Raw genomic sequence first — 11136 nt, 5'->3', positions numbered from 1 at the left:
TCTACCAAGACTTAAAATTGAAAAAATGCTAGATTTTTATTTGGTCAAGTAGTCTAATCACCCCCCCTCTAGACATACTTTCGATCCTACAAAATCTTATCAATCGAAAAGTATTCACTCTCCAGCCAGAGACGATGTTCTTCTAGGCTGCGAGAGAAGTGCTCTAGCAGAGGAGTCAGCTTTACTTATTCCTCAAGTAAAGTTGCCATTCAGGCTTCCTCTGGGCTTCAGGTCCTTATTGGAAACATGTCGGTTGGGCATCCTTTGGGCTTCAGGTCCTTATTGGTCATTCCAATTCGGGATTGCGGTGGCTATAAATAGCCAACCTGCACCAACTAAGATGGTTGGTAGCTCTGCTTGAAATTTTAAGAACATTGATTAAGCACCCCTCTCTGAGCGATTTGAGTAAATCCATTGAGAGAAAACCAAGAGCTAGATAACTTAGATTGTGGTCGAGCATCAGAGTAGATCTAAGTTGAGAGTTCTTGTGCCTATTACTCTTGAGAGCTGCTAACTTTCTAGATGTTTAGGCGTCTGCCTGAGGAGCAAGAGTAATTATGGTCTCCGTAAGCAAGCTGTGTTAAAGGTTTGGAGATTGCCAATAAGAATCTACCCCGAGTGAAATTTATCTCGTGTATTTAATCACAAGTCCCTCCAACTAGATATAGCTCGTCTGCACAAGAGCGAACTGGTCACCAAATCATCTGTCGCCATCGAGCACCCGTGGTTACTTTTGTGTCCGCATTTATCTTTAGTAATTTATTCTCGGCTGAGATATATCTGTTGTGTTGTTCTTCGGTACAATTCCATCAGGAATCATTTAAGCATGTCTATCATTGTTGTAACCATGTCGTGTTGTATATTTGCAGTTTTCGTGCTTAGGGTTGTTTGTCTATATTTTCGTTTGCTCTATATTTGATGCCATCTAGTCATCCAACTTAGCATTTCTCTCATGAACATCCCTCGGTAGTGTGTATGTTTTTCATCTGTGTTGTGTGTATTGTTTTGTGTATATAATTCTATCGATGTTGGTAATCTTGTTTCCATTCCTTGTCTTCGTCATAGATCTCAAAGTATTGTGGTTCTATACCCGCAAGATTATCATCTCCTACATATAGTCGCTCGTCTAGTCTATCTGTTTTGTCATATTTACTTTGTAGAGTAATTTTCTTTCAGAGATTTGTTCTCTCTTAGTTTTATTTCCGTTGTCTTGTACCGAGAGATTTCAAGTTTTGAAAGAAATTTTAAATCTCTCATTCACCCCCCCTCCGCCGTCTGGTCAATATACTCTCGATCCTATACTTTTGCTGAAGGAAGATCTTCTATTATCAGTTCAAGACTCAAAGATGCTAAGTCTACGGTTATGAATGACTGGATTGACATTCTTATTTGATCCATTAGATAATTCCTAGAAGTGAAATTAGTTGAGTGCCTCTTGTTCCCTTTTGTTTCATTAGTTTACTTTTCCTAATTTTTTTCTCCTTTTCTTTGTACTTGGATTGACTTTATTGTTTTATTATAATAATGAGTAAAATATAGCAGAACGGTTGTTCTACGGCCAGTCTTCAAAAGAAAACCTTGGAAAAATAGTTTGAATGCAAATAGATGTGATGTGATTGTATTCACGGCCGACAATTAGTTCGAACCGCATCCGGGTCTTAAAGTAGATAACTCATGTTCGTGTTCATGGTATCATCAGCTATGAATAGAGAGCTGCAAGTGCGTGTACAATCGCGCTATCACTCAACCACACAAAGCCATCCTTTATCCGAATTCGGTTACTATGAATAGGAGGCCGCTAAAAGCTCACCGCATAATATCATCCATATCCAATATCCAAATCAGTTTACTATCAATAGTAGTGGTCTAGCTGCTCGTTCAGCTCGCCCAAAAATTTAGCACCTGCGTACAACTAAGCATGCTTAGCAATTGTGCAGATAAGCACAACAGTGGTTTTCTTTTGCCAACTCGTTTAAAAAAATCTATTTATGAGATCAAGTCGATTTCCAAACCAGCACCACGAATTAACCTTCGCGAGAGTTTCAAAATTATTGTCGTGGATTTAGTTCAAGGAATGTAAGGAGTAGAAAATAATCAAAAAGTAACATGTGAGTAGAATCTACTCTTTTGGTATCTCTGTGTGTGGCACTTAGTTCGTCGACGTGGAAGGAAAGAGGTGTACCACCAGACGAAAACCGACCGATCACGGTTCAACGGTGACCCATCCGGTTGCCACTACTCGCTGAACGTGGGGGCCTCAACCTCATCCATGACCAGAAGAAACTGCCACGAGTCCCCGAGTGTTTACACCCAGCTCTCTCTCCCACACGTGGCGTCTCCCTTCCCTACCCCTACGGGCGCGTGAGTTGTGAGCCCCAATTTATCATCCTTATCCGGTACATATCCATCCTGTGCAGCTGCGAAAAAAAAAGAAGACGAGAAGCTTCTTGACTACGTGGCGACCATCGGGCGCCCCATCGATGCGTCGGACGACTGGTAGTAGTCGGCGGGGGACATTTTACCAGCAAAAAGGGAAGAAAACGCGGCAGTTTTTTTACTTCGCGTTGCTTGCTTTCATCCGTGGGCCTCCTTTTTAAAAGGCGCTACTTTTCTTCGCCGCTTCCAATCCCCCCTCTCTCCTCTCCTCTCCTCTCTTTGCGTTTCTTCCCTCTCGGCTTCTCCTCCTGTGTTTCCCTCTCTCTTGACGGCGAGCGGCTATGGCGACGGTGCAGGCGGTGGCCAAAGGGACCCTGGTCTCGCCGTGCGGCAACCGGGCCGCAGGATTTGGTGCCCGGCGGCGCGGTGCCGTGGCGGCCCGCATGTCGCCCTGCGCGCCGGCGGCCGTGCGGATCGGCAGGAAGAGCCCGTTTCTTGGCGCTAGGCTCACGGTCGGTCCCAGGAGATCCAAGCTCGTTTCCCGGAATCTAGTCGCCTCACCGGTGCAGGTAAATTTAATTTTCCGCTCTAGTTTATTCATTTTTCTGTTGGCTGCGATTCTCTTTTGATCGTCGGTGCCCTATTTTTTATTTTATATTGCTATATATATTTTCCCTGACTTAACCTGTTGTCCGCGATAAATTCGCTGATATAGTCATTCTATCCGAATCTCATCCGCATGCAGAGTTGAACACCTATATTTGACTTTCTGCTATTTTGCAACTAATCTCCGACTATTGTGGTGTGCGGGGCCAATATGCTGAGCCAGTATGTTCTGTCGCAGATGAATCTTGCGTTTGCGAAATCCACCAAGTGGTGGGAAAAGGGTCTGCAGCCCAACATGAGGGAGATTGAGTCCGCTCAGGACCTCGTCGACTCGCTGGCCAACGCCGGCGACAGGCTCGTCGTCGTTGACTTCTTCTCCCCTGGCTGCGGCGGCTGCCGTGCCCTCCACCCCAAGGTGAAAATCATGGCTGCGGAAATGTTGATAATACTACAGTTCTGAAGCTCCACCGTCGTGTGATGTAAAAATTTGCGGTGTTCTTAAATTATTTTATTTCCCTATGCAGATTTGCCAGTTTGCGGAACAGAACCCAGATGTGCTGTTCTTGCAAGTGAACTACGAGGAACACAAATCGATGTGCTACAGCCTCCATGTCCATGTTCTGCCCTTCTTCAGGTTCTACCGGGGAGCCCAGGGCCGCCTCTGCAGCTTCAGCTGTACTAACGCAACCGTAAGATACTAATCTGGTCATGTGCCCTTTCATGCTCCTGTGAATTATAGACCGCGAGAGGAGTCAGAAACAAACAAACCATGTTTTAAGTTCCAAGAGATCCTCCCAAACTTACCTATCAAGGCTTTGAAAGCCTTCCATATAGCGTTACTTGGAGCTTACTGGTAGTGTAGGGATCGAAGGTCTTTCACTGAATTTGAAGGAACATATTATGGTCTCATCTTATTCTAGACGTGTAGTCAAGCGTATGATTTACCATTTGATGAGATGCTTACTATGGTGGCAATTGTCTTTTCAGATAAAGAAGTTCAGGGATGCGCTTGCCAAGCACAATCCGGATAGGTGTAGCATTGGCCCAACCAGGGGCCTCGAGGAGTCTGAGCTGCTGGCCTTGGCTGCGAACAAGGACCTGCAGTTCACCTACACGAAGCTGCCAGAATCAGTTCCGAGTGGAGACTCCGAGGTCATTGCTCCTGGGAGCCCAAGGCTTCCTCCACCGGCAAAACCATTGGTGCGGCAGGGCTCCGGAGAGAGGACCTTGGTCTCATCAGGAAGATGAGATCGCGTCCATTGGTTCTGTACAGTTTCCCGATTGTTGTTGGTGTGTACAGGTTGTACTTTCTCATGGTTGTGTAGAGTGCAGGCTTGATAGATTTTTACTACTTGTCAAGCCTGCCTTCCCGCCTCTCCGCTAGAAGCGTAGAAGTAGAAGCAGTACTTTAGTAGTACCAGCAAGTATTGTGGGTAATCCTCTGCCAGTAAATTGTATGGTAGCTGTATGGGTTAAATCTGAGTGCCAATTGGAATTATCGTGCCTGCCTTGTTCCCCTTTAGTAGTTTTGCTTGTTCGAGAATCTGAAATTCACCGCCTGCTAATATGTACTCCCTCACTTCAAAATATGTGTCGTGGTTGTAGTTCAAACAGGTACAATCCTTTGGTGCGTTCTTGCATTCCCTTCTGCGTGGTCAGAACTCAGGAAGCAGGTACATATAGCTTTCTGTGGTTTGAAGCAGGACTTCTCTTTTCTAGATATTGGAGCTGGGCTTTGTAATCGGACAAAATGGGAAGGGGGCGAAAGAAAGCATTTGAAACTTAACAAGCAAGGGACAAGACCTTGTGGTTGCTCTCGCTTGAAGTGAAAAAAAGGGTGGTCCTGCCGAGCTAGATCGAATTGTTGAACCATCAATTTTGTATCGCGGGGATCTTATGGATGATATACATTACTGGGAAAATGGTGGGTATTACCAATTGGATGAACATCGTATGCCCTGTCATATGATTGTTTTGCTAGGATAATAACAGGAACAAGAAATGAGGAAGCATGGGTTCAGAGTATACAATTAGGCAAGAACATACCATATCATCAAGCGTATGCACATTAATTTTCGTTATTTTCTTCTCCTTTCCGGATGCACAATTGCATATCCTTGTCCACACGGCTGGCCTCCGGCTTTTCTTATCAAACGGACAAGGACCATAGATCTGGCTGGAAGACTTGTGGATTTCCCATCCCTCGAGTGTGCATCACTCTTGTCGGCTATAACAGGTGTGCCTCCCTTGGCTTCTCGAAAGATTCAGCTCCCTGATAACTGCGATTCTGGAGCCTTCCTCCCGGCTCGTCGAAAACAACGGCATGTCGACGCCAGCTACGTGGCAACGCGCTGGGTTCCAGTTGAAACGTTCATATTCTGGTCGACTGCACCTGTTGGTCTGGTTATCTGCTGTAGCAATCTCCACGTCGCAATACATCGGAACCTGGATTTTGTAGGTTTTGTAACAGCAACTCTAGCACACCCCGCAAAAACTTGACTTGCAAAACGCGTTTGCGGTTTCACGAAGATCGCGTATACGGGTCGAAAACTAGCGCGACCGAACATAAATCATATCTAATACTGCATAATTTGAAAAAAAATACTTTCACGGAAAAAATAGCACCTTGTTGATTTTACATGAACAACACACTACAAATATAGTTCATACTACATACTACGCTAATACTAGTACTAGAGGGGGTCGGATCTGAAAGCAGCGAGGTCGCGGCAATGGACGACGCCGTAGAGGAGAAGGACTGTAACACCCACGATGCGGCTATATCTCCTGTGTCGAAGCACGACTTAGAGGCATAACCGCATTGTAGGCATGTCGCAAGAGGGGTAATCTTTACACATCCTGTCGTGGAATTGTCACGGCAGATGTCCTTAGTGTCAGGACTTAGTCGCGAGGCCAACGCATCTATGTGGTAGCTTGAAGGGGTTGGTCGGAATCGAGAGAAGCAAGGCGGATCATCATACAAGACGAGGGTTTAGACAGCTTCGGGCCCCGGGAAACATCATCCGGTAATAATCCTACATGCTGTTTGTGGCTAGGTCTCATTATGCTCATGAGGGAGTCACCGCGTAAGCCGGCTCCTCCTTTGTGTCTAACCCTAGATATTGTTTCTTGTTGCCTGTTTTTCTCTGGGGAGCCCTGCCCCTCCTTATATAAGTTAGAGGGGCGGGTTACATGTGGAGTCCAAATAGGATTAGGACTAGCCTATCTTCTACTACAAGCCGGATACAAGTCCGGTTCTTGATTCCTTGTAAGGAAGATATTCCTCACACCTTTCCTCTTAAGCCGTCCTACCATAACGTAAGCCGGCCTTCTGGCCTTGAGCCTCCTGGGCCCCCGGGTCTTGTCGCTCCTCTGATCCGCTTGCCAGGTCAACCATAAGTCGCCAGGATCGGGCGGGTCACTTAGTGTGTCGTCCAGCCAGGGCGGGTCATTAGTGAGTCGCCAAGTCCGGCTGGGTTATACATCCAGTCGGGTCATACTGCGGGGTATATCCCCGACATTAGCCCCCAAGTTTAATTTGGATTTATCCATGTTAAACTGATCTGCAACATAAACACAAGAACAAACTGACAGGTTGTACTCCGGGTTAAATATTCTTGTAAGCCGGCACCTGATCATTTTTAAATCCTTGTCATTTCCTTCTTGATACGTGCCCATGTACTCATAGCAAATCTCCTTTAGTAGATATGTTCAAACTTTGTGAATGCAAAAAATCCAGATACTTCTTTTGAGAAATCCGGGTAAATAGGCCAGCTTCAGAGTCAATTTGCTGGCATTGGTCTCTTGTAGAGAAATATTGTAAGAAATAATCCACTTGAATCGGCTTCCAAAGCGCCGGCTTAAAACATATTGGTCTTGAAATACTCATCTGACTTTCAGCCGGCTTGAAGAGGTAAAACTTGCCGGTTTATCATAACCAAAATTGTCGGCTTGTAAATATTGATAGCACCGGGTCATAACTGTAGCCGACGCCGGGTCATAATTATTGGTGACACCGGATCATGATTGTTGCAAACACCGGATCAATCCGATCTGCTCAAAACTGAGAATTTGAACATATTTCTCCCTTATATCCATATTATCTGTAGCCCCCAAGGGCCGGTTTAATCAACATGAATAAGCCGGGACTTATCACCATGGCTTTAAATAAAATCCAGCTGTGTAGCCCCCATGAGTCGGCTATAGTCACAGTAGTGTAGCCGGGTCATTCTAGAATTGTCTCCATCAAAGAGCAATATGCATTAGCCGCCAAGTGTCGGGTCATTGTGTAATAATGAGCAGGGACTTTGTAAATATGATGATGTAATTTTGAGCAGTAACGTGCATTAGTCCCCAAGTGTCATGGTGCATGCTTGCAGTAACATGAGACTTGCATATTTGATGTAATCTCAATTTGAATAATGTAGCCCCCAAGTTCCGGGTTGTAAGCCTGCAGCGACTCGGGACTATTCCTTCCATTGTAGAATAAATCATATCCTTTGATAAAATAATAGCCATTGCGCTAAAGCAACTTTGAAAACTCAATAATATCGGTTATTAATAACCATAAAAATCCAGCCATGTTGGCTATTCAAGATAATATAATCCGGTATGAAAACCTCAGTCATTCAATATCATCATGAAAATCCAGCCAGGTTTGGCTATTTTAAAGATTCAAATACCTTATCTGTTGACAAGTAAATTCAGAGTCTTAAATACCTGGCGGCTCTTGGCCGATGACGACTTAATGCGCATTCATTGTAAGCCGGAATTTTTGTAACCCGGAGGCCTATAGCTCTTGAGAAAATCAATAATTGATAACCCTTTTGAGACACCAATTTCAGTGATGAGCTTGGACTGAAGCATTTGTATAAGTCATAATTCTGCAAATCCTGCACAAAATTTAAACAACATATGCCCTGGCGACTTAACATCAAGATCCAGGGCGGGTAACCACCCAAATGTAGTCTTACCCTGCACACGAGTATATCACAAGAACCCTTGGCGGTTTACCGCAGGGCGGGCCATAATACCTCACATATAACCACTGTGATATTGAATTTGTACTACCGGTTTACATGACCTGTGCAGTAAGGGTGATAACCCAATCTTTAGAAGCCAATGCTTCCACATAGATGATGATTGTCATAAGCCGTCGACTTATAGTCGAAAAGTCAAGTCGGGTTAAGTATAAACCACTTATATATATTTGAGATATAATCCCAAAAAGGTCTCAAGTTAAGTAATTGTGGCTGCAATAAACTTTACCAGAGATAGAATAAAACTTTTTGAGGCTTCTGATTCGGATATGATCAGTAAACCGTTCCAAAGGGGTTAAGCTAAGATTCGAATACGATCATACAGCCCCCAGTGGCTTTGGCGATGCCGATCAAGAGGGTATCGGCAGCTATGTTCTCTTTGGTTCGAATACGACCTATGTTTGAACAGGAAGCCCCCAAATGACCTTGAGAGTTGTTTAACGATGCTGATTCGAATACGATCCACGTCGATTCCCAAAGGGGTTGAGCTATGATTCGGATACGATCAAGAAGCCCCCAAGTAGGTTCGGCAGTTTGCCAATCAAAAGGGTATCGACATCTATGTTCTCTTTGGTTCGAATACGACCTATGTTTGAACAGGAAGCCCCCAAGTGACCATATAAATTTTGGCATTCGCCGATCAAGAGGGTATTGATAGCTATGCTCGATGAGCAGGAAGCTCCCAAGTGATCATAATAAGATAAGCCGTAAGGCAGGATACCTATGTTTAAACCGCGCATCATGGCAGCAAGTTTTTTTGGCAACCTTTAATTTTTCTTAGAACTCGAACTTGCGAGATATTAATTCTTTTTGAACCGGAACTTTAAACCGGATTTGAAAGCTTCAAAATTTTGTGAGGGACAAATTTACCTTGGGCCGGATTTTGAACCGGATTTGAGAGCTTCAGTGCTTTGTGGGAGAAAGATGTCTCTTGAACCGGATTTTAAACCAGAATCCTTATTTTGAGCCGGAAATCTTCTGATAGCCTTTAAATTTTCATCAATCTAGCAGTAATCTCTGGGGCCGGGTTATTTTTCCCTTCAATGACCCAGAGTTCTTAAATTTATTGAAACCGGCTAATTTTGCCGAGTCATACCATTGTAGCCCCCAAGTCTCAAGACGACTCGAGGAGTTGGCTTGAGATTCTCCATATTTAACCATAGCAAAAGGTGTATAAGGTTGAGGTGACTGCGGCGGGTTATAAATGATCCCGTATGAGCCGTGTCAGCAACTCGGCCAATGGCTCCTTCCAACTGGTTGTTCGAAGTTAACCAAACTATAGTGGCGGCGACTCATGCGCCTGCCCATTGAACCATCCAGTGCAGACGACGGCTGATAATATATTATAATTTGCCTCCAGTTTGTTGGAAGAAAACCAGGCTTCCCAAGTAGTGACTTGCTCATACTCAATAAACAGCTCATCCAGATAAGTGCAGCCCGGTGTGCCGATGTAAACCAGGCCGCGAGAGACGGACGGTAAAGACGACCGTAACATCAGAGGCGGCACAGACAGATGAACCGGCCGTGGCGTTGTAAGCCGGTGCAGACAGGCAAGTTGTCCTCCTTGTTGTAAGCCGGCGTGGTCGCGAGAGACGGCCATGACGTTGTAAGCCGGTGCGGGAGTCCCTTGAGTAACGATGACCACCTGCGCCAAAAGATGTTGGCGTGCCTCCATCTCCTCCGTATAATATCACTTTTTGTCATAAATAGTTGCCCTGCATAAACAATATTGCAGACCAAGGCAAAGATAAACTTGTTCTTTGACAAAAACAACATGTGCAAATAAAACAAATTTGGATGGATATCACCTGATTTGTTTGGACGACGGATGATCACAACAAAAACGGTTCAGGCGGACCGACGACTCCCGGCGGCTAAAGACCGCAGAGGCATAGATGATGTAGGCAGCATAAAAACAGCGATGCAAGCTTGGACAGCGGGTCAGCACGAGGGCGGCTCAACGCCCGACGGCGGAGCAATGTGCTGGCGACTTAGCGATGATGGCGTGAAGCAGGGGCAGAGGTAGCCCAACGTGGCTCCGGCGGTTCAACGCAGAGGCAATTTAAGATGAAGCACGAACTTGGCTTTACTAAAGACCATAGTGTCGATCAATCTTCTCTCAATGACTTCTCCATCATCTCATCCATCTCAACAATAATCTTGCTGTGAGGCCACAGCCACGCATGGTAGAAATCAAGGGCAGGGCCGACGGGTTAGCTACAGCGGCTCTCGGCGGTTTAGCGATCTTAATGAAAGTGCAACTATCCCTAGGTGGTTTTGGTAATTCATAACAACATATAGCTCATTGAGCTAATACTATTCCAAGATAATTATTTCAGGAAAGCTCAATGATTGGCATGGCATGGATGTGAAAGTGGAACCCTCAAAATGCTAAGGACAATGGATGGGCTCAAGCTCAAAAGCTCAAGACTCTTCATTTTATATTTTAGTGATCCAAGATCACATTGAGTCCATAGGAAAAGCCAATACTATTAAGGAGGGATGAGGTGTTGCTTAATGAGACTCTTGCTTCATGTGCTTAGTGATATGCTCCAAAAACCCTCAACTACTTTCCCACATCCACATATGACCTAAACTCTAAGACAAACTCGGTCCTACCGATTCTTCCTATCCGGCGCCACCGAGTTTCACTTGTCATTAGCCACTGCCAAACCCTAGCAATTTGGTTCTACCGATAAGGATCTCGGTCCCACCGAGATGGGGTTGCAAACTCTCTGTTTCCCTTTCGTAACTTTTCGGTCCCATCGAAAGAGCGAATCGGTCCCACCGAGATTGCAATGTAAACTCAGTGTTTCCCCTTTGTAACTTTTTGGTCTCACCGAGTTCCACTCGGTCTCACCGAAAGAGCAAATCGGTCCCACCGAGTTTGCCTGACCAACTCTCTGGTTAGCTAATTACCAAATTCGGTCTCACCGAGCTTGTGTAATCGGTCTCACCGAGATTACGTTATGCCCAAACCCTAACCGAATCGGTCCTACCGAGTTGCATGTCAGTCCCATCGAAATTCCTAACGGTCACTAGGTTTACTATTTCGGTCAGACCTAGTTTTCTGATTCGGTCCCACCGAGATTGGTAAATTGTGTGTAACGGTTGG

At 45.1% G+C, this 11136-nt stretch overlaps 1 protein-coding gene across 1 annotated transcript; it reads left to right on the top strand.

The window, feature by feature from the left end:
• The first annotated feature begins 2611 nt into the window (after positions 1-2611).
• On the top strand, positions 2612-4504 carry LOC119285572 (thioredoxin-like 1-2, chloroplastic). Its single transcript, XM_037564875.1, has 4 exons — positions 2612-2945; positions 3221-3397; positions 3507-3671; positions 3970-4504. The coding sequence occupies exons 1-4, from the start codon at positions 2718-2720 to the stop codon at positions 4228-4230; spliced, it is 831 nt and encodes a 276-aa protein (XP_037420772.1). The 5' UTR covers positions 2612-2717; the 3' UTR covers positions 4231-4504.
• Positions 4505-11136: the final 6632 nt, after the last annotated feature.

The sequence above is a fragment of the Triticum dicoccoides genome, chromosome 4A (assembly GCF_002162155.2).
Source record: "Triticum dicoccoides isolate Atlit2015 ecotype Zavitan chromosome 4A, WEW_v2.0, whole genome shotgun sequence".
Lineage (NCBI taxonomy): Eukaryota > Viridiplantae > Streptophyta > Magnoliopsida > Poales > Poaceae > Triticum > Triticum dicoccoides.
This window is presented reverse-complemented; position numbering and strand designations above follow the sequence as displayed.